General features: G+C 37.4%; 1 protein-coding gene across 1 annotated transcript in view; it reads left to right on the top strand.

Moving 5' to 3' along the window:
* Positions 1-24,361, top strand: part of dok6 (docking protein 6) — a 117,349-nt gene that overhangs the window by 68,398 nt on the left and 24,590 nt on the right. The window contains exons 2-3 of the mRNA XM_002939618.5: positions 2,194-2,301; positions 8,086-8,200. Coding sequence (XP_002939664.3) covers positions 2,194-2,301; positions 8,086-8,200 — 223 coding nt within the window. The remainder of the gene's footprint in view (positions 1-2,193; positions 2,302-8,085; positions 8,201-24,361) is intronic.

Below are 24,361 nucleotides of genomic sequence, written 5' to 3'. Positions count from 1 at the left end.
ATGGCTGTTTAAAGCAGTCAAATCAACTGTGACAAATCTGTGACAAATGTTTTAATGACAGTTGGGTATGTATTAAAAGTTCTGATCAAATTTAAACTGTTGAAAAAAAGTTTTATAAAAGTGCTGCCTTGGGTTAACATTACACCTATTTTTACCTTATCCCCTAACATTCTATTTACAAATATTAGACCTATAAATTGCAAGCATCCTTTTTCACACTACAAAATATGCAGAGTCACAGTTACAGAGCAGTACATCAGCAACAACAGAGGATTTTTTTTTTTTTTTGCAAAATGATAAGCAAATGCATCATGAGGAATGATAGTTCTGCAGCAATGAAACTGCAGTTATAACAGCATAGTTATAGGATGTGTTACAGAGCCATAATTCCAGCTCACAGACGTTCCATCTTATTAGACTCATCAGTGCAAGATATGGATTTAGCTTCTGCACAGTTAGGCTAGAGAGTCCTCTAAAACAGAAACATATTTATGGTTAAAGACTTAAAGATGAAAAGCTCTACTTTATAAAATGTACCTTACAGTAAAATCTGAGCTTTTAACGCACACATTGATAGAAAAGCACTTTAAAATAATGGCAGCAGCATCACAGGATCCAATCATGAGTTTTTTTTTCACTTTGCAGAGATATTTCAATACACTGCGGAATTTACCTTTAAATGACAAATTACATTTAATATGGAAAACTACAAGATTATTCATTTGAACAAATACAGCATGCAGGCTGCTTACAGACTAGATGGGGCTTGTAGCTTCCTCCATAAAGAGAATTAAGTGGTTATTGTTGACCACAGACTTTGTCCTAGAATGCAGTGTCAGTTGTTAACAATGTATTTTAATAGGTATTTTTTTATAAATTGTTTTTTAAACATTCCTGGTAAAATCTGCCATTAGTATTCATTACACCTTTGAGCGTAAATGCATTTGAAGGATATTATGGAGCTGGAAATGTGCTTAGATGTTTAGCTAACTAATAGAAGGTATTTATTAAATTCGAATACAGTAGTACCACTATTTTTTTCTATATTTAACTGTGGTAAAAGCACTGGTTTGTTTGGTTCGGCTGCAATGTTGTTCATCTGTAAACTTTTTGATTTGGTTTGGGCTGGGCGGGTAAATGCAATCCACTTAAAGAGTTTACATTGAGGATATTTCCTATAAATACTACATGAATAAAGACTGAAGGGCCAAAACGGAAGATGGAACTAAATGAAATGAAATTTAAACATGCAGATTGTAGGGACAAACATATTAAATGTGATATCAGTTTATTATTATAATTGCTATATATTATACAGGTATCGGACCCCTTATCCAGAAACCGTTATCCAGAAAGATACAAATTACGGAAAGCCCGTCTCCCATTTTAAACCCATTTTTAGACTCCATTTTAATCAAATAATTCAGAATTTTAAAACTGATTTCCTTTTTTTCTGTAGTAATCAAACAGTACCTTGTAATTGTTTCCACTAAGATAGAAATAATTCTTATTGGATGCAAAACAATCCTATTGGGGTTAATTACTGTTTTATTGATTTTTTTTAGCAGACTTAAGTTATGGAGATCCAAATTATGGAAAGGCCCCTTATCCGGAATACCATTGGTCCTGAGCATTCTGGATAAAGGGTCCTATACCTGTATTGCTAACCTTCTAAATCACTTGAATAATAAACTTTAGAACAATTGACTCCATCACAGCTCCTCCTTAGAGTCTAAACTGTGTTCCCCAACCATTGGCTCAGGAGCAGCATTTCGCTCAGCAACCCCTTGGAAGTTGCTCCAAGTGGCCTCAAAGCAGGTGCTTATTTTTGAATTCCTGACATGGTGGCAAGTTTTGGTTAAATAAAAACAAGATGTTCTTCTAAACAAAGCCTCCTGTAGGCTGATAGTCTGTAAACCAAATAGCAAAGAAAGATAGCCCTTATTTGGCACCCCCATGGATTTTTATGATGCTTGTGTTGCTCCCCAAGTTTTTTTATATTTCACTGTGGCTTACAAGCAAGAAACTTTGGGGACCCCTGATCTAAAGATATAGAAAGCTGGGCCATTTCTGGACATAGGACTGTTTAGCTAGTCAATGTTCCTTCAATGTAATTATATTTAATATTAGTGAGGTTCAGCTATTCAAGGTACTGTACTAAAGTTCTTACATATGAAAATACTTTCTTTGTAGATTTATCGACGCTGTTGGTTGGTGTTTAAGAAAGCATCTAGCAAAGGTCCAAGGAGATTAGAGAAGTTTCCTGATGAAAAAGCAGCTTATTTTAGGACCTTCCATAAGGTAAGTTTTACTTACTTTCCTAAACTCATATAGTTGTGTTAATGCTCTTCATAAATATGGAGTTGAGAGGAAACAAATGCCAAAGACAAAGTTGTATCTGTTTGAGGCAGCATTATATTAGAATCTTAAATGTTTAATGGGCAAATTATAGACTTATGGGCACCTTAAATAATATCTGTTTACAAAATGTGCAAATATGCACTTATATTAAAATGTAACCTTTATTTAAACCAAAAAATAAACATAAAGGATGGCAAAGGTAGAGCAAAACAAAATTAAAAATAGTTAAAAAGTGAATTAGATTTTCATCCACTGTACATCACAGGACAAAAACTGGCCTTCATATATTACCATAGCTTGCTGTGACAAGACTTGGAAGGTCTTATTGCCCTGATGGAGGGGTGGGGGTTATACCATTTACTGGGACCATTTATACTTCAGGTAACACATTATTGTGTCTAGCCCTGGCCCTAGCTCCCAATTTGCTGTCAAACAGCTTGCTTTCCCTACGGTACCCTAAAGTGTTGTTCAGGATACACAGAAGACTTGCCTTCTTTTTACTGTCCCAAGTGGCCTTGCATCCTACTCACTTTATCGGGGAAAGTTATGCTGCTTGACAGGTTCAAACCACCCTATCTTAGAAGTCTTCAGAGCCATTGGGCCATCATTGTTTACACTGGCTGTGTAGTGCACTTTTATAGAAATAATTTTGTAATCTATGTAGGCTTAAGGATAATAATATTGTGCTTGCAGAATACAGTTGCTATAAATGATCTAAATAGCGAGGCAAAAGGGAACTAGTTCCATCCGCTACATTGTTACAAGTGGATAGATTACAAATTTCCAAAACCCACAGCCCAAACCACCATCTGTGTAGTGCATACCTGCATCACATTTCATTTGTCATAGTCCAATACTGCTCATCTGCCAAAGTGTTTCCACAGATATATTTCTGTTACAGTAGATATGAGTGCATACAGGTTATACAGTGCCCATTATATAAAGAGCACCATGGAGATGTGATATTTCAGGACAATGATGTTCCTTTTTTACATGTGGTTTGTTTATTAAAAAAAAAAATGGGCAAATTTTCTGTTGCGTAAACGTTAAAATGGACATTCTCTCCCTCTCTTTCTGTTATTTCCATGAGTTGAACAAGTGCTAGACTTTACTTTTAAAAAGACAAAATACTCAAGCTCAAGGTCAGCCTCATCTCAGAAGCACTCAGTAAATGATTCACTTATACATGAGAACTGTTGTGTAGAATTGCTGTTATTGTTAATACCGCGTGTTCTGCTTACAAACATTGACAGTAACAAATCACTGTTTGCAGATTTTTTATGTTCAAAAGGGACATAGTATGTGTAGGTTATTATTTTAATAGCTTTAACAGATACATTACACCTGCATTATTTGTGTCATTTATCATTCACTAAGGGCCAAATTTATCAAAATGAGAATTTAGAGCTTAATACATAAAAACTCACCCACTTTCTATTCATTCCCATGGGTTTATTTATCTAATGGTGAACTCTGACTTTCACCCATTGATAAATACACTTCTAAAAATCCCACAGGAATGAATAGAACATGGGTGAGATTTTATTTATTAAGCATTAAACTCACATTTTGATAAATCTGCCCCTAATTAAGCCTATTCAAATAACAGAGCAAAATGAGATTGGCGCTTTGACAGTTTGTTGGGCATTTGTTGGCCCATCTGAAGAAGTACAGAGGAATTAGGGTGTCATCTGCTGAGCTTTCAACTGATAATGCTCAGGACCTGGAGTTTCCTGAGGGGTCTCTCAGTCATTTAAATCACCATACCTCAAGGCTACTACAAAACATTTAAACATAAGAAAATGATTGTTTTACCACCAACATGAATGTATGTAGCTTAGATAACATCAAGCACATTTTACTATTATTACTAAGAAAGGGATATCATTAAAAAATAGAATTTTTTTGTTTGCAATTGACTCTTGGGCAAACATGTTCCTGTAGCTTGGGGCTTTCTGGATTAGGTTTGTGGGTAATACATAGGCAACATATTTCTTCTGGGAATTTTATTAAATTATAAGAGAAGAGTAGTAATTTCCCCTTTCCCTACAGATTTTCTGTTACAATACTCATTTAGATTCATGGTAAATAAGGAGTAGTACAGTACTGAATAGTTTTCTCATGCACTACACACATTTTCAAGATGAAATGCTTGAACCAGCAAAGGTATCCTATCATTTAACAGCAAAAGTGATTTCACTCTTCTTAGCTTTAGATTTATCTTCTTAGCTTTCACAGTGGGTTAAGGTAGCTTGATAGAAAGGTACATTTTATAGATATGGAATATAAAGATTACATGGGGAGGCGGGTTACTAAAAAAATTTCAAAAACGAAGTTCCACAAATGACAAAGTCATTTATCAAAAGATCCAAACTGAAAAAGCACAATGAGAAAAGGTCACTAAAAAAATCACGAAAATCACCACAAAGTTCTAATTGTTGTACACTTTTTCACACAAAAGCATAAAGCAAAGAAAGATCTTCCAAATATAAGAGGGGCATTTGCCATTGACTTTTAAAGAATCGCGACAGGTTTTAGATGGAGTATTTTTGGATTCTGAATTATTGTGGTTTTGTCAAATAATTAATCTTGCTTTTTCCCACAACTTATTTGGGTTTACAGCAACAAAAAGCCTGACCCAAAAAAGTCTCGATTTTGTAAATGCCCCTATAGTGTTTTATTGCCTTTTGGCTGCTGGAATCATTACTTCCATGGTAAATTCGTATGTTATGCCCAAATCTGCACTGGGTTTTTTTGGGTATTCTGGTGTCACATTTAAAAAACATATAGGCAGGTGCAAAGAATTCCAGTTAAATTGCCCCCCCCTTCTGTATGCTGATTACTTAAAAATTAAATAACCCTTGTTTATAAATACGTGTCCTTTGTATGTTTATTTCTTACCCAGGCTGTTTGCTATTTCTCTTGGTCAGTTATATTGCACATTTAGGGGCTGATATATAATTGCCTGAGTCTTTTGGCTCTAGCAACCATAAAGGAAACACCACGTGAGTTACGGAACTCACTCACGGTTTTTGGGAAAAAACCTTCTTAGTTGGGTTTTCCCCCAAGCCCTGCAGGAGTCCCTTTATTCATGTGAGGTTTCCTTTATAATAATTCAAGCCAAAAGGCTCAGGCAATCATAAATCTGGCCTTTAATTTAACAAACTGTTACACCCTTGCTAATGGGCTGGATCCAATTTGTGACACTTCATCAGCCTTTGTCCTGTTATACTAGATAAGATTAATTCTCTTGAACATTTACTTTTCCCAGTATAAAGTCTAATCTACTGTTCTTTTTTCAAATCGATAGGATGTATATATCAATATTATATGTTGCAAGATTAATTTAGTTCTTATAAATGGTGCATCCAGTGCAGCCCTATGATGCCTTTGTAGTATCTGTTGAAAAATGCAGATGTGTATATGAATCATTGAATCCATTTGAAGACCTTTACTCACTTGGAATACTGTAGCCTTGACTCAACAGCTTCAGATGAACAGGCACTGCAATGCCCACAAATCACTCTTGTTAGTCACAGGTCTCCTTTTCATTGATATCTGTTTATATTCAGCCACAATGAAGTACAGTAGGTTTGCCATCTGTCTGACTGGCCAACATGCTGGTTATTCCAGTTCGATTGCATGCAGTACTTATGCAATTACTTGTATTTGTTTTTAGAGGAATTTGAACTTCACCAAAGTGAACTTAATTTTTTAACAAAATGAACATCAACATAAATATTTTGACTACAATATCCCAAAAATAACACACAGGGTTTGCTCACTATCTCCCACAGTTACATAAAATCCTTATTCCTGTACATAAAATCCCTCCTCTAGGAGTTGAAGTGCTGTGTAACTGTGGGCTAAATTGATCTTAGTTGTGACCAGGTAAAGTAACTATATTAATAGGGGCAGTGACTGCAAATAAGGTTCCTAAATGGAAGGTTATCCATTAGACCCGTGCTTTGCTCATTCATATACAATAAGTGGCGTACAGGCATGATTAATGATCTATCACAGTATTAGTTGGACAGCCTCAGGTGAATAGGGGGCTCAGGTAATGTGTAGTAGGGGCAAGGCTGGAGTGAGGGAGGTTATGACCAATGGGAGGGACAGAGCAGGGGGCCCATGTTTACAGCACAGTCCAGTGCCCAAGGTATTTTTAGTCCACGCCTGACAATACCACTGCACAATAGCAAAATACATGATATAAGTCAGATTAAAATGGCCTTAAAGGACTTTAGCACAAGGATTAAGGTCTCAAGATGACTCAACTAGAAGCAACCACTTACTGCAACTTTTATTTCTCCTTACCTTTTAGTGGATTGGTACAAATATAATTTTTCCTGAATGTTCTCTGTCACTCAGTTGCCTGCTCCTTACATCTTTCTTATTATCCTTGCTATTTTTTAAGGCCCTGCGAAATGTTCTGGAATGATTTGTCATTCTTGCTACTGTCTTAGTCTTATTAATGCATTTCCCAGTGATTCATTAGGCCTGTAGGGTGATCAAAGAAAAAATTCCCAGTGGAGAGCATTTTCTGCAACATTGGGTTTGATGATTGTTGTGGTGTAGAACACCCGCTATGGTATTTTTATTTTTATAATTGCTAATACCCCATACGGCTGCTACGGAAAAATACAGCATTTCTTGGGTACGGCGTAACCAAGCAGAATTACATCTGTTAGCGTTCCTGCTTGTGTCATCTTGATATAGAAGGAATATGGAGGAATATAAATCAGGTTAAATTCCATGTACATAATAAAGCAGCATATTTCTATAATGATGCACAGGAATTATTTATCCATTAGAGGGTTATCTTAACACAGAAAGGAAATTCAAGAAAAGTGCCCTAAAACAGCATCATATTAATATAGGTGGACAAGACAAAATCACACAGAACATGTGAGCAGAAAGCAGATAATGGGTCAATACTCTAACTACTTATGTTGCCTAGCAACCTCCTCTCTCTTGCGCAGTACATGATAACATAGTGTAACACTTAACCCTTTTATTGCCTGCTCTTAGGGTGCTATTTAATAAGTGTAAATAGTACGCCAAGACATTGTAAGTAGTGGAAATTTAAAATGCAAAATGTTTTTACAAAGTGACAAATTCTTATAAAATACAACAGATATTTCACTGAAACCATTCAACAGTCCAAGCATGACCCATTCTCTTCTAAGAGCAGTTTCAAAAGGAAATAATAGGGCCTTACAAAAAATGTATTATTTATGTTCACTTTAGTCTGCCCTTTTGACAAATTCTATATATAATTTTAATATTTTCTATTTGAAAAGAAACCCTTAGTTTACTTTTATAGGGCTTTTTACATGTACTACGCACAAATAACTTTGATACGTATTAAAAATGTTGCTGGTGTCACTGGCCCTCTAATAAAAATGAAACATATTAGGTTGTAAGTGCTTAGTGTATGTGAAGTTTTAATGAACCCTATGGTATGTATGTGAAGAACATTTACAGAATCATAAACTGGAGAAGTAAAAGGTTTTGATGGGTCACACAGTAAAAAGGTCTAATAAACCAGGATAGTGGGTTTTTATCACTCCCTCCCCCCCCCCCCCCCCCCCAAAGCTGCACCCTGTACTGCTCTTCCTGAGTGATTTACTGAACACCCAAATGGCATTCTGTATATACCGTGGAGAACTTAAAAGAGCTCTTTGCTTAAGCAAACAAACACGCATTTTCTCTTTTTTTAAGGTGACAGAATTGCACAACATCAAAACTATAACAAGACTGCCTCGAGAGACTAAGAAACATGCGGTAGCAATTATCTTTCATGATGATACTTCAAAGACATTTTCCTGTGAGTCAGGTAAGCGCTAGAGAATGTCTTGCACTGGCAAACTGATCTTGATTCAAAACATCAGCCAAATAGATTTATGTTCTGTTCTTATACTGGTACAGATGAACAAATACTGAAATAATGTTTTGCTCAAGACTTTGCTTTATACGACTATATTCAAAAGCATTATATTGGGGTTGTAGATGTATTTTATTATTATTATTGTTAAAATTATTGAAGGACTTTATTTCCAGTGCTTTTGTGAAGACTTATATTCTCACTTACCAACACAACAGGCCTTTCATAGGTTTCTGTCATTTGTTGGACAAATTGCACATTTCCATTTTGTCCAGTCAGCATATTTGGGATGGTCTAACAAGAAATGGCTCTGTGATGAAATCTAGCTATTAAATATATGGAGTTTTTTTTTTGTTAGGTTCTAGATTCCTTTATTTTCATCAAAGAGTTTGGATGCATGTTATTCTAGAATAACATGCATCCAAACTCTTTGATGAAAATAAAAGAATGGAATCACAAATAAATATATTTTATAAAATGCACTATGAGATATTCTCTTTTTTTCCTCATTACAATTTCTTGCTTCCTGAAACTTTCAGTAAGCCATGTCCCATTATCTTTGTAGCCAGTTGGAGTAATTGCATCAACCTCATCCCTACTAATAAGGATACATTAATAAGATCACACAGATGTTTAATAGCCCACTTTTTAACTGCAGCTTTCAAGCATGGGGTTTTTAGAGCTCTTCGCTGATGATCTGATGCTCCTGAAATTTTCCAAGAAAACCTGATTATGTAGCATGACAGGTATAGAAATAGAAAACTTCCTGTAGAAGAGGAATAAGAAGAGGAAGGCACAGAACAAACTGTGACTCTAAATAAAGCACAGCGTGCATATTGTCAAGTGTACACATTCCCAATCTTATGGTGACCTATATAAAACTGAATCAGTTGATAAGGATGTTAATAATAGTCATGTACAGGTATTGGACCCCTTATCCGGAAACCCATTATCCAGAAAGCTCCGAATTACGGAATGCCCGTCTCCCATAGACTCCATTTTAATCAAATAATTCAGAATTTTAAAACTGATTTCCTTTTTCTATATAGAAATAAAACAGAACCTTGTAATTGATCCCAACTAAGAGATAATTAATCCTTATTGGATGCAAAACAATCCTATTGGGTTTAATTAATGTTTTATTGATTTTTTAGTAGACTTAAGTTATTGAGATCCAAACTACGGAAAGACCCCTTATCCGGAATACCCTTGGTCCCGAGCATTCTGGATAATGGGTCCTATACCTGTATTAATAAACTTGTCAATGCCTCCTCTGGGCACATAGGCAGCTTTGTAATATGGTAGCGCTTTGTTGACTGATCCTTTCCAGTTTTCCACTGTAGGTGGTGTAGCTCTATTCCATTTAAGGATAATTTGTTTATTGGCATAATAGATTACCAGTTGTAGCAAAGTAGAGGTTACAAGGCCACTTGTTACACCCAGAAGTGCCACAACCAGGTTGGGTGGCAAAGTGAGTACCATCACTTTAGCTGTAAATGCAAAGACTTGAGTCCAATAGTTATTAAGTTTAGGGCATGTCCATATAAACATGATACCATGTACCTGGGTGTCAGCAGCCACCGATACATCTATTATCCTAAGTAGAACTGATTCGATGGAGTCGCTCAGGGGTCTTATCGGGGCAATGTAGAAATGTTATTTAAATTAATTTGTCTTTGGATGATATTGTGGATGGCAGCAGGTTTCTTATTGTCTCTTTCCAGCGGTCCTGGTTCAAGTCCCCAATATCCTGCACCCATTTGTGGTAGCAGGAGAGCAGCTTCTCAATCTCTGGGGGATTGAAGCTTCTGGTATATAGTGGAGAGTGGCCTGAAAACCTCTTGAGGTTGTAAGCTGGTCTCTAGAGTGGTGGTCGCTAGATAGTACAGATATATATTGATTAAGTCCCTCTGCCTGTGTTGACCTTTGGAAAGTGGTGGCACTTATCCCGTTTGCCCAGATAAAAGCATTGACTATTGAATTAACTTGTGTAAAAAATGTTTAAGCCATATAGGAGTGTTCCAAAATACATGTAGAAGTTTAGGTACATACTTAATTTTAAAAAGTTAATTCTGCTATACATTGACAAGGGGAGTTAGGTTCATTGTGAGAGTTTGGCTTTTATGTCTAACAGGATTGGGTCTATGTTAACTGCTTCATTATATACCCTTGTTGACGCTTTTTATTTAAATAAATAGTTTAAGGATTCTCATGGATTTCCATTCATTATGAACTTATTCTAACAAAAAATAAAAATGATCCTGCAACTCAAAATTACTCATAACAGCAAAACATTTTATCATGATATTATAAAACCAAACAGACACCCTGGTGCTTAGTATTGTTCACCCGTGGTTTTTTTCAATATCCTATCCTAACGAATCAATTCAGATCGATGCAAATCAACAGGTTAAAGTTAATACAGCATGACTGCCTTTATTTTAATGATCTCTTAATCCAATGTATGGTACAAACATAATGAAACAGGTCACATATAGTATAAATAGCTGTACAGATTACAAAAAATATATTATATAGAGCATTTTATTGATTTTACTTGACTTCAGGCCATGTTTATTCATACTACACGGCTGAAAAAGAAGCAAGTTTTCCCAGCTAAGGAATATAACAAATATAAAATGTAATTCTCTATTTCCAAGGTGCGTTTAGGTTAATATCCTGCTGATCCATGACCAACCAGCTAAATTATTTCTTTTATTAGACCCACCATTCTCATTTTTAGAATGTAAGACACAGGAAAAAAGTACTCTGGTAGCACCTCAAAGCTGACCAGTACAGAATTGACTTAGCTGTTAGTCCCCTAAGTTAGTCTGACATCTTTCACATTAGCAGTGATTTCAGCTACAACCTACATTGGTGCCTCCTGGATGGGCAAAACAGAATAGCCAAATCTATCTCCATATCTGAAAAAGAAGGGACTTAAAGAAAAATATAATTTTGTAGCAAAATTGACAGGCATCCTACATAGATGTAAAGATATTAGTCATAGTAACATAGTAACATAGTAAGTTGGGTTGAAAAAAGACATACATCCATCAAGTTCAACCATAGTGCCTATATATAACCTGCCTAACTACTAGTTGATCCAGAGGAAGGCAAAAAACCCCATCTGAAGCCTCTCTAATTTGCTGCAGAGGGGAAAAAATTCCTTCCTGACTCCAAGATGGCAATCGGACCAGTCCCTGGATCAACTAGTACTAAGAGCTATCTCCCATAACCCTGTATTCCCTCACTTGCTAAGAATCCATCCAGCCCCTTCTTAAAGTTATATAATGTATCAGCCAGCACAACTGATTCGGGGAGGGAATTCCACAACTTCACAGCTCTCACTGTAAAAAATCCTTTCCGAATGTTTAAATGGAACCTCCCTTCTTCTAAACGAAGTGGGTGCCCTCGTGTTCGTTGGAAGGACCTACTGGTAAATAAAACATTAGAAAGGTTATTATATGATCCCTTTATATATTTATACATAGTTATCATGTCACCTCTTAAGCGCCTCTTCTCCAGTGTAAACAGACCCAACTTGGCCAGTCTTTCTTCATAACTGAGACTTTCCATACCCTTTACCAGCTTAGTTGCCCTTCTCTGGACCCTCTCTAACTCAATAATGTCCCGTTTGAGCACTGGAGACCAAAACTGAACAGCATATTCTAGATGGGGCCTTACCAGCGCTCTGTAAAGGGGAAGAATAACCCCCTCCTCCCGTGAATCTATACCCCTTTTAATACAGCTCAAAACCTTGTTTGCCCTTGCAGCTGCTGCCTGGCATTGCTTGCTACAGCCAAGTTTATTATCTACAAGGACTCCAAGGTCCTTCTCCATTATGGATTTGCCTAGTGCAGTCCCATTAAGGGTATACGGGGCTTGCATATTTTTACATCCCAGGTGCATGACCTTACATTTATCCACATTAAATCTCATCTGCCACTTAGCTGCCCAGATTGCCAGTTGGTCAAGATCCTGCTGCAGGGATGTCACATCCTGGATAGAATTGACTGGTCTGCAGAGTTTTGTGTCATCTGCAAACACTGATACATTACTCATAATACCCTCCCCTAAGTCATTTATGAACAAATTAAACAAAAGTGGACAGTACAGAACCCTGAGGGACCCCACTGAGAACCTTACTCCAAGTAGAGAATGTGCCATTAACAACCACCCTCTGTACCCGATCCTGTAGCCAGTTTTCTATCCATGTGCAAACGACTTCACTAAGACCAATAGACCTTAGCTTAGAAAGCAGTCGTTTGTGGGGAACGGTATCAAATGCTTTGGCAAAATCCAAATAGATTATATCTACTGCATCCCCACTGTCCAGCTTCTTACTTACCTCATCATAAAAAGCAATTAAATTGGTCTGACATGACCTGTCCTTCATAAAGCCATGCTGATTACTGCTCATAATGGCATTCTCCACTACATAATTTTGAATGTGATCCCTTAACAAGCCTTCAAATAACTTGCCCACCACGGATGTCAAACTTACAGGCCTATAATTGCCAGGCTGAGATCTTACTCCCTTTTTAAATATGGGAATGACATTCGCCTTCTTCCAATCCCTAGGTACCATACCTGATGAAAGAGAGTCTGAGAATATCAGAAACAAGGGCCACTGCAATTCTGCCCCTAGCTCTCTCAGTACCCGAGGGTGTATTCCATCTGGCCCAGGTGCCTTGTTTACATTTATCGTGTGTAACCCTTTAAGCACCATATCCTGTGCCAACCACTGTGTAGTTGGAGCTGAGGCAACAGTGCAGCTATTGGGTGGGACTTGGCCCACTGGCTCCTCTACTGTATACACAGAAGAAAAGAACTGCCTTTTCTGTATCAGCTGTAACCATATTGTTATTATAACTCAATGGGGCCACACCCTCAACCTGCATCTTTTTACTATTAATATACTTAAAAAACTTTTTGGGGTAAGTCTTGGCCTCGGCCGCGATGCGCTCCTCATTTTCTATCTTTGCCTTCCGGATTGCTGTTTTACAACACTTGTTATAGTGTTTATAATCATTAAATGCATCTACTGTCCCCTCTGACTTATATTTCTTAAAAGCTTTCCTTTTTTTCCCTATTAACTTCTTTACCTCAGAGTTAAGCCACATAGGGTGATTCTTAACACTTCTACTTTTTCTTATTAATGGAATAAATTGAGAACAGTAATGATTTAATATCATTTTAAATGACAACCATTTCTGCTCTGTGTTTTTATCAGAAAACATAATGCCCCAGAAGGAAAACTCCATGTATAATAGTGACATCTGCTTGCTAGCGGAAGTTGTCAATTCTTTTCTTACAGAGCAATATAATATTTAGGCTTGGTTATTTTCTTAATGCCAAAAGTTGTTGCCTGGCTTAAATCTTTTATTCAAGTCAAAAATTCCGGGCTGGGGAGCACTCCAAAAGTAGGAGACGATACCTGGGTGCCAGAGCTTAAATAAATTGTATAAAAGCAAAAATGTTGCCACTCACAGGGTTTGCACAAAAAGAAGTAAAGACTTGATCAATGCAGAAGTTTATTTATCCTATGTTTCAGTCCTTTACTGGAAGTCTGTACAAGATGCACTTTGTACTTAGTTAGCACTTTGTACTAGTTACCCTGCTTATAAATAAGGATACAATTCCCCCCATGCCAAACAAACACTATAGTGCCATAAAAGTACCATTGTTCTGATAAACTACAGTTCTGAGTTTCAGTGTGATCTATACCTTGACTAGCAACACATCATGACTGCTAGCGAAGGAACACACAATATTTAAAACTCTACTTGTCTTAGAACTATAACTTCCAGGACCCTTGCATCAGGGCTGTGATGAAGAAAAAGTCAGCAGCAGCAGCTAAGAGACTTTGAGATACAAATGATAAAAGAGATGTCTTTTATAAGCAGCTGAGCCCATGGTGCAGATAAAAACAGAGACTATATATATCCCTGATTAAATGGGCAAAAACCGTCAATGTGAAGTGAAAGGACTGAGATAGACAAGAGAAAGGTTCTCTGATGCGCTCGTGAAAAGAGAGACCATCGATATCTCTGATTTATTAGGTAATTAAACAGACAATTGATGTGAAATCAAGTGAGAGAAACCGCAGGTATTTTATGAGAGGAAGTCCATAGAAATTTGGCTTATAGTAACAAAAGTAAAAAAAAAAGTCTTAATTAGATTTCAAAACAATTCCACAGGTATTTTTAGACAAGAGCAAAATCAATAAACTGATATAAAACATTAAGAGAGGCTGAGCATCCCGTTGAGCGCTGTGCAGTTAATTGTTACAAACTGAAAATCACATTGTCCAAACAAGATGTTTCCTGTATTAGACCATTAAAGCTGGCTGGAATAATGGTAATGTTGTCAGAGTCATTCCAAGAGAGATTTTTGGAGTGCTACAGATGGTTCTCTTGGCACACCATTTTCTTATTGAAATATATAGTGTACCCTACAGGCAGCAATAAAATCTGCTCCAGCCAAACATTGGACCGAAATATATGACAGTCATTTATGACCCAAAAAGTAAACACAAATAAACCCAGTAAAGTTCTGACCTCAGCAGCAGGATTCTTATTGCTGTCCATCATTGATGCCATGCCGGTTTTTAAAAAGTTTAATAAATGTACACATAATTACAGGTTATTTATCAATATTTGTATTTTTTCATGATTCGAATTTTTTTGTGCTTATAATCATGAATGGGAATGTTAAGTTTAAAAATACACATTTTAAATATGTGTTAAAAAAAAACCAAAACACAAAATCTTTGTGTAAAACTTCAGCATGTGAAAGTTTCAAGGTCATGTAGAAGTCAGTTGGACCTGTCCTAGTCATAATTTTAACTATGTGGTCAATTTGAGTTTTGTTTTTTTTTGTCAACCCATAATAAATGATAGTAAAATATGAATTCTGGGTATTCAAGGATTTTTTATGGTTTTGTTAGCTTTAATTTATTTGTTTTTTTATTAAAGTAACATCTGAAAAAAAGTAGAAAAAAATTCACAGATTTTGATAAATAAGCCTCCATTCTAGCCTTGTGATTCCTTGTGACTTTTGTTACAATTTGTGTTTTTTGCAGTATAAATGATCATAAATCAGAAATGTTTAAATGATGTTCAGTTGAAATTGCAGAGAAAAACATCACAGAAAGACAGTTGGTAATTATGGTTTTCTAATTCGCTGCAAAATCTTGGTCTCATTTGGCTGCAATTTTTTGAAAATCTGCCCCTAAGTGACAAATTTACTATTGATCATTATAGAATGATCAATTTATAATCAATCATTAGAACTGTGTTTTTGCCCATATCATAGCATCATAAATGTATCATTGCCCTTAGCCTTCTACTGGATTCAACATCCCAGAACAGTCATTCTTTTGACCAGTTTGTGATAACAAATTGTGAAGGCTTGGACTATGATAAATATTGATCAAATGGATATGACTGGTTCATTTGATCATTTAAAGTATGAGTGGCTTATTTATAAACACAGGTGCTAAATTGCACAAGTGCAGTTGCCAAAAGAGACCAATCACCAGTTGGTTGTGACAAGTCTACTACATGTTAGAAAATGAAAGCAAACACTTGAATAGTACTGCACTTGTGCAGCTAAGCGCCTATGCTAGATAGACTTTGATATACCTTCCCCTTAATGAAAGCCATTTTAACAAACAACTATTTTATCTACTGGCTCAGGGACAATTAATTGCTTTTTACTTGCACCTTATAGCAGATTAGCAATGCATTGTGCTGCTGTCCTTCTGCCTATATGTAATTTGGCTGGGGCAGTGTAAATATATACTGTAGGTGGTGTCCTGCTGACATTTTAATACTGTTATGAATATCTTTAAAGCTTTAAAGAGCTTTCACCTTTTACCTCAGTAGTCAAAAAGAATGGCATTAGAAAATGTTTGTTTATAAAAGTACAATTATATTAGCAAACGCGGGAGCAATATTATGAAATTTTCTTTCGCGAACTTTGCGAACCCCATAGACTTCAATGAGAAGGCGAACTTTAAAACCTAGAAAAGCCATTTCTGGCCAGAAAACTGATTTTAAAGTTGTTTAAAGGGTGCCACGACCTGGACAGTGGCATGCCGGAGGGGGATCAAGGGCAAAAATTTCTCTGAAAAATACGTTGTTGACACAGCGTTGCGTTTTGTGCTGTAAAGGGCAGAAATCACACTGCATTTCTAAACTTGTGTAATAAACTGCTTTAAAACGTCCGGCGTCTACATGCCAATCAAGTCGTGTAAAGGTTACAGCCGGTTCACACGCAAAGACAAAACGCCGCAGTAGTGGATACGGAATATATTATTGCTGGTGGAAAAACATCGCTCAGGTGATTTTATTGCAATGCAATGTCACTACTATGTGTAACGTGTTTGGTGCACTACTATGAATAACAGCAAACAGCACTGGACACATTAAAGAACAGTAACTTAAATAAAAAAAAAAAAATTAATAATAATAAAAAAGTGATCTCTGGTTGGTGCTGGGGGTGAACTACTAGGAGCAGCACACCAGTCCCCACAGCTAGACTAATAGCACTGGGCTCTATAAATTACAGTAGCAAAGTAAAAAAACACAAATAAAAAAAAATTATGTGAATGTGTGGTTGGTGCTTAGTGCACTACTATGAGCAGCACACCTGTCTCCAACACACACAGACGGAGCTGCAGTACACAATGAAAAGAAGAGAAACAGTAATCGGAAAATAAAAGCAGTCCTTACAAGGACTATTGGGTTACAGCAGATGATCAGCAGGACAGTTGTCCCCAGCAGCTACATACAGAGCAGTAGAAAGTATATTACTAGTCAGCAAAGCTACCTAAACTGTCCCTCAAACCCCTGCACAGCTCTCTCCCTATGTGCTAATACAGAGCAGTAGAAAGTAGATTACTAGTCAGCAAAGCTACCTAAACTCTCCCTCAAACCCCTGCACAGCTCTCTCCCTATGCTAACTCATCAAGCACACACAGGCAGAATGTAAAATGGCTGCTGGGCTTCGGTTTATATATGGAAGGGAGTGGTCCGGGGGTGGTCCAGGAGGGAGAGCTGCCTAATTGGCTGCCATGTATCTGCTGGCTCTGGGGTGAGAGGTCAAAATTTGGCTCCAGCTAAGGCGAACCCAAAATTGCGAACTTCGCTAAAAGTTCGCGAACTTGCGAACTTGCGAACACCCGATTTTCGTGCGAATTAGTTCTCCGGCGAACAGTTCGCTACATCTCTATCTCCTATTCATATTTGTTCAAAATTTACACAAATTCAAATTTTGATAAATCTGCCTCCTTATTATTCTGATTAAAATTCTGATAAAATAATAGACTAATAAATAATAGAACTTAAATATCATTCCTCTGAATTCTATGGGTTTTTGTTGCCTGTCATCTTCATAACATATATTGTAACTCTCAATAACTTTGCTTAGCTATGGATTGTATGTGCGTTAGGGGCATCTATCTTCCATCCTGCGTCTAACTGTGATAACTGATCTTAGGGTACAGACTGATTTTTTTATTTGAACGTCCCAAATTTTTAAGTACTATAGTTCTTTGATAATTTTCCTTTTTGGGGTCAAATGTCTCTATCTGTAGATTTGATCCTATTTATTTATATTTTGTTACATTTTTCGTGAATAATGTCCTTAATGGTTTTGGAGGGTGTGGAAGGCTGCCATTTCTAAGGTTGGTGGAGCACCCTGTGGGTCTGTAGTAAACACCCACTCAAAGGGCATTGTTTTCTTTGTATCCAGAGAATTCATGTGCCATTTGTCATTGTATTGTGTTATTTTTATTCAATTTTATATCTCCTTCACTTACAGTCCTGATTATTAGAACTAATGTAGCATTATCACAAAGTAATTGGTTTTTCAGTTTAAGAATCAAAAAGTACTGTAATAAAAATCATAAAAAGCTACAGGTCTATTAACCAATTCCCAGTGATCAGAGAACATTTATGGCTGGTCTGACAAAAACATTCACAGATCTTAAATTTACAAAAAATAAGTCCACTTTTGATAGGGTCAGGGGTGTCTGTCAATGCTTTGGTGGGGGTGGATATGAATGTGAAAATAGAATGGAGAGTATACTGTTACTGGGATCAGATGTTCCTTCCTATGAGGCAGTATATCCAGCTTGTTTATATTTAGGACAATATGCAGGTGCTAAATATGCAGCACTATTCAGTTTACAATTAAAAATACAGTGAGACTTTTAGTAAAAAAAATGATTTAAATGATTTTTAGATCAGTGAAGAGGAAATGGAGTTCATTAAATTATGAATAAATGATAGATTTCTTTAGAAATTAAAATATCGCTGAAGCGGGTATCATTATAGTGGAAATATGCATCAATTCCTCAATGATGCATCTTTCCAACGAATCTCGCTTAATATGCTCCTTGATCGTAAAAGTGAAACATAGCATAGTAAAGCTAGGTTATTGCTGTGTCCCAAAAGAGACAAATCTATAATTAACCGAATAACAAGATAAATGATTTTAATTACTTTAAATAATTCTCAGTCACTGCTGTGCTGTTATGTTTAATTTACATTATGAAGTATGCCCTGATCTCCTTTTAATGGTAGATATCATACTGTGGAAATGTAATTTATTTTGTTACACAAACACAATATCAGGGAATTTAGACCTGAAAAGTATTAGTATAATTTTTTTACAAATGGGATGTCAGATTCAAGTAAGACTTCTAGAACAATACCGTACCAGCCTGGGAATTCCAGTACTGAATCATTGGAGAGCATGGGGATTGCGAAGAGGCATGATTAACATTTACATGTGCTTACATTAAAGACAGATATTCTAGTAAAGACCAGATGCCATCCCTGTAGACCAGAATACGGATCCCTAACCTTTTTTGCCCATGAGCCATACTCAAATGTAAAAAGAGTTTGGGAGCAACACAAGCATGAAAAATGTTCATGAGGGTGCCAAATAAGGGCTGTGATTGGCTATTTGGTAACCTATATGTGGACTGGCACCCTACAGGAGGTTCTGTTTGGCAGTATACCTGGCAGTACACTTACCTCCAATCCAGGAATTCAAAAATAAGCACCTGCTATGAGGGCACTGGGAGCAACATCCAAGGGGTTGGGGAGCAACATGTTGCACACAAACCACTGGGTGGGGATCACTGGACTAAAAGAACAGAACTTTGATTGGAAGCAGCGTATGTGGTTCTTCACATTGAGGGCAGTGAGGTTGTGGAATGCCTTGCTGAGTGATGTTGTGATTGGCAGATTCTATTAATGCAGTGGCTTGGATGATTTTTTGAGCAAGTATTATTTCCAAGGCTATTGTGATCTTAAGACCACAATAAGATACAGTTAAGATACAGATATTAAGTTGGTGTAAGTTTTTATATTTATATATGTATAGGTCTGTATAAGTATGTGTATATATGTGCACTGGAGTTCATTTGGTGTGGTTGAACTTGATGGAATTGAGATTTTTCCAACCCAGCTTGACCATCTAACAATGGAACTATGGCAACAAACATATTTAAATACATTATATTCCAAATGTATTACAAGGCCATAGAATATTGTATTTTATTTCTATACTGTATGATCAGTCCACTTAATATACATCTGGCTGCTCTAGATACTTGGGTTGATAGGAAAGTTACCTGTGATGTGCTTTTTGACCCTACCAGAAGCTTTTATGTTGGCATTTACATCATAAATATGCAATGCAATAACTTGTCGCACTTTTTTCTGCTGACAATTCACTTACATTATAACTGCCACACTGCCCTTTTTCAGAGCATGTAAGACACCTGGTATAGATGGCATTTCAAGACTCAACAACCACATGTGATTTAAAGATATATTTTGAATATTTGCCCATGTACTTTATCTGTTCAGTCATTATTAGAACAGAAGGTCTATGTCTGGCTTTTATGACTGGTGAGCTCAGCTTGTACTCATGTTCAATGTCAGCTTTTTATGCCCCAAGCTCTCTACAACAGCCCCTATAAGGATGCCACTCTATTAAGTACACCAGAAATGGTGTCATGGCAGGCAGGACAAGCATTCCAGGTAAAGGAAGGTGGGAGAAAACAGAAACAGGCAGGATCAAAAGATCAATTTAAAAGGCTAGGCTCAAACATTTGGAGACATGTAACATTTAAGGCACATTGATGAGCAAATGGCACACTGGTAAATTAGTATTTACACAAGTGCCTGATAACCAACAGCACATTTGTAAATGCTGTAGTATAAATATAGACTGCCCATGTCTAGATTAAACTTGCAATATATACATTTTAACCCTTAGTAGCGTTCCTTGCCTTCCAAGTTATGAGGGTTGCCAATGATACAGTAGAGCTTACACCAAGTGAATGAGCTTAAAAATATTATGCTTTCATGAAACCTATTGCCTTCTTTGCAGAGGCTCCTGTGATATGTGGCATTTGGCAATGACTGCAAAGGGATCTAACTAAATAATTGGTTTCCAAGTCTTGGATATGTTTATAGATTCATTTGAACATTTTTTAAAAGATATACTGGAGATCGAATGGCTGTCAGCCGTTTTAGTTAATGTCTGAATGAAGGAAAAATCGATATGTTCTTCTACTGTGGAAAGCAAGTTGACAAACTGTTTTGCTTAGAAGAATAATATATTTCTAATATAGTTTATTTTGCACAGCTAGCTATTATCCAAGGATATTATCTGTTATATTTTAAAATTCTCATTTCACTTAACTCAGAGATTGCCTATTTTATGCATTGTTCCTTTTCTTCATAATACTGGAACATAGGCAATAAGTACTTTTAACCAGTCCACTTACGTTGTAAACCATTTACCAATAAACCATTTTATCAGCATGCCTTGGAGACGCAACCATCATAATCATAGTGGGGCAAATTATATAGCAGATTTCTTTATAAAGTACTTTACAGCAATCAAAGCCAATCAGAACCTTACCATCATCACACTCAATTTCCCTTTTATCTCTGTCTTGTCTATTCCTATTAATAATGGTGGCATTGAATATAGTATGTAGGCTTAAATTGTACTGTGTCATTTTTGGGAAGATAAGAGCTCTGGTATTCATACAATCACATAATCTCTATCTGAAATCAAGACAGAGACCAGAACATATTTCTTTCCATGCAGGCAAAGATGGGGCCTATAAACCACCTTTACTCAATACTTTTTTTTTCTAAACATAATCATTCCTTTTTTACTTTATTTATAATATCATGCCCATACCACCAACATTCTTTCAGGGTTGAAAGGTAACTTAAAGTTCTCCTCACTTTTCAAAGTTAAGGGGCTTTCAAAGGGCCCTTGCAGGCCTATGAGAATAACTAAATAGCGCTTGGCACTTCTCTCTTCTTCTGTGCCGCATCTAAAATGGAGGCAACCATGGCCACCAGTGGGTCAGCATGCAGGTGCATGACATCATCGCATTACACCAGGCGCAAAAATTTTAAATACATATACTCTGAGGACCCAGGTTCAGTGCCCAAGTATAGGACTATTTTAAGGTCCTGGGTGCTTCCTAAATTTATTAATGGACTGATTGTCTGACCATTCTGCCTAATTTTGACTATCCAGTTTGCTGCCTGAACCGATCCAAGCCTGTATTAGGCTTTGAGAATGTTTAACCCTGCTGATACCTTGGCTTGGTCTAATTGCTTCCAACTACAAACCTACTGAGAGCAGAGCAGGCCCCTACAGTATACTTGGGCTTTGGACCCTTGTGAGGAATCCCCTCTGAGCTGGAAAAGGCTCTATGTAACATGGTTTCTCACATGGAGGCCTACAAAGCACAACAGGCTCGTATATGCAAATTCTGGAGACCTTATTCTCCCTTTTCCTGTAGCTGCTCCAGTTCCCAGCACTACTCCTGTGGCAGCTGTAGTACTGCCTTGTATGCACTCTGTCAAGGAACCTCATATTCCTCCGCCATCATGCTACAGTGGGGGCCCTCAAGCTTGGTTTGTGAATCAGTGCCTGATTTAGTTTGAACTCCAACCCTCACTTTATGCATCTTAAAGAGCCATGATAGGGTACATCTTTTCTAAGCTGGAGGGCAAAGTACTAGAATGGGCAACCCCCCCCCCACCCGCCAATGAATGATGCTAAAGACTTCTGAGAGACCTTCCATACTGTCTTCGGTGCTCCTGGATGTGAAGCTACAGATTCTTCCTGTTTAATGCAGATTCGCCAAGGGAAGTGCACTGCTAGCCAGTATGCTATTGAGTTCCGGACACTAGCTGCAAAAACCACCTGGAACAATGAGGCTTATGTAGTCGCTTTTTTCAAGGACTGTCTGACAAATTAAAAGATGATCTAGATTCCAGAGATCTCCCTGAGCAACTAGAGGATCTGATTGCCCTCACCATCAAACTCGCCTTAGGGAACTCCAAGTGGATAAGGATTGTAGCAAAAAATTCCAACTGATTATGGCTCAAAGGTTTCAAAGACTTCTTCTTTAGAGACCTGCTGGGCAGTCCCATTACACTTCCAGTAAGAAAGCTATGCAGATTGGGAGGGCACATCTTTCTGAACAAAGCAAGGCTCATTATGCCAATAATTGTCTGCTGAAGCTGCAAAAAGGCAATGACTAGATAGGATTTGGGGAGTCTTGTCTGGGCAGTATTATATCTTTTCCCCCAAAGAATTCCTGCTTCTGGTGCAGTTTTGGCTGGCTTCTAAAACAGTCAACACACAAACCTTTCTAGGCTCCAGAGCTGCAGAGAAATTTATAGACTCCACTTTTGCTCATGGCCCCTCCCTTGAGGGTCTTCGCGATAGATGATAGACCTTTGACATCAGAAAAAATATCTGAATCTGCAGGGGAACTACCTCTGATTGTAGGGTCTCTGCATACATAACACTGTCATCGATTGGTCCTTCCTGGAACTATGTCCTCTAGACGCCATACGTATCCTCTGTGTCCAGGTGAGACGCAAGCTATGAGGGAATACATACAAGATAGCCTTCAATGTGGGTTTGTACGGCCTTCTTCCTCTCCTGCTGGATCCTTCTTTGTAGAGAAGAATGATGGTGGTCTTTGTCTGTGCACTAAGCTGAAGAAATGCATTTTCGGATTCTCCTTTGGCTAAATCATCTTTCAGGAAGGGTTTGAAATGGATCCTACCAAAGTCTCTGCAATTCAGGATTGGCCTCTTCCAATGAGCACCAAGTCCATACGGAGATTTATTGGCTTTGCTAACTACTACAGGCAATTCATCAAGGGAATCTCTTCTCACATAGCTCCAATCCCGGCGATCATTCAAAAATGTGAAAAACCTAACATTTGGCCCCTGCAAGCTTTGGGTGCCTTTAAATCATTGGTTTAATGCATATGCACATGCTTACTTTTCTTAACAGCCTCTTATAAGCAGAATTATGGCACTGGGAACCATGAGTTACTCGCTGTCTAGAGGGCACAGCACATCCCATCACCATTTTTACTGACCATAAAATTTTTACAGTCAAGAGACTGTCAAGAGATTCTCAAGAGACTGAATCCTTGGCAGGCTCAGTGGGCACTCTTCTTTACATGGTTTAATTTTGTTATCACCCAGGCTCCAAGAACAAATAGGACTCCAGTTTCAGATTCAGTATGCTCAGTGTTCTGCGCTTCCTGGCACTCCTGTTGGCATGGCTTATATTCCTCCTGACCTTCATCACTCTATTTTTCTGCAGATCCCTCGTCCAAACAAGCTGGGCATCCAGGTGTACAAAAAGATTTGTTAAATTATGTTGTATGGTAGTCATCTATGCAGAAGGATCTCAAAGACTTTGTTGCTGTTGTTCTGTCTGCGATTCTTCTAAGCCTAGTCACTCACTAGATTTAATTGTTGTCTTACCACCAAGAGCAACACAGTCATATGGGTGGTATTTGTCTGCTTTAGCAAGATGACACATTTCACCTGCAGTGGAATTGTCTCAACTCTTTATTTAGCACATTTTTCACTTCCATGGATTTCCAGCAGAGATTGTGTCTGATAGAGGTTCTCAATTCATTTCCAAATTCTGGCTTTCGTTGTGCAAATTCCTTGGCATCTCTCTCCAATTTGCACTGAATCAAGTTTGGAGAGTTCATTGGCTCAAAAGAACTATGTTAAT

The sequence above is a fragment of the Xenopus tropicalis genome, chromosome 6 (genome assembly GCF_000004195.4).
Source record: "Xenopus tropicalis strain Nigerian chromosome 6, UCB_Xtro_10.0, whole genome shotgun sequence".
In the NCBI taxonomy this organism is placed as follows: Eukaryota; Metazoa; Chordata; class Amphibia; order Anura; family Pipidae; genus Xenopus; species Xenopus tropicalis.
Note: the sequence above shows the minus strand (reverse complement) of the source record. Positions and strands in the feature narration are given on the sequence as shown.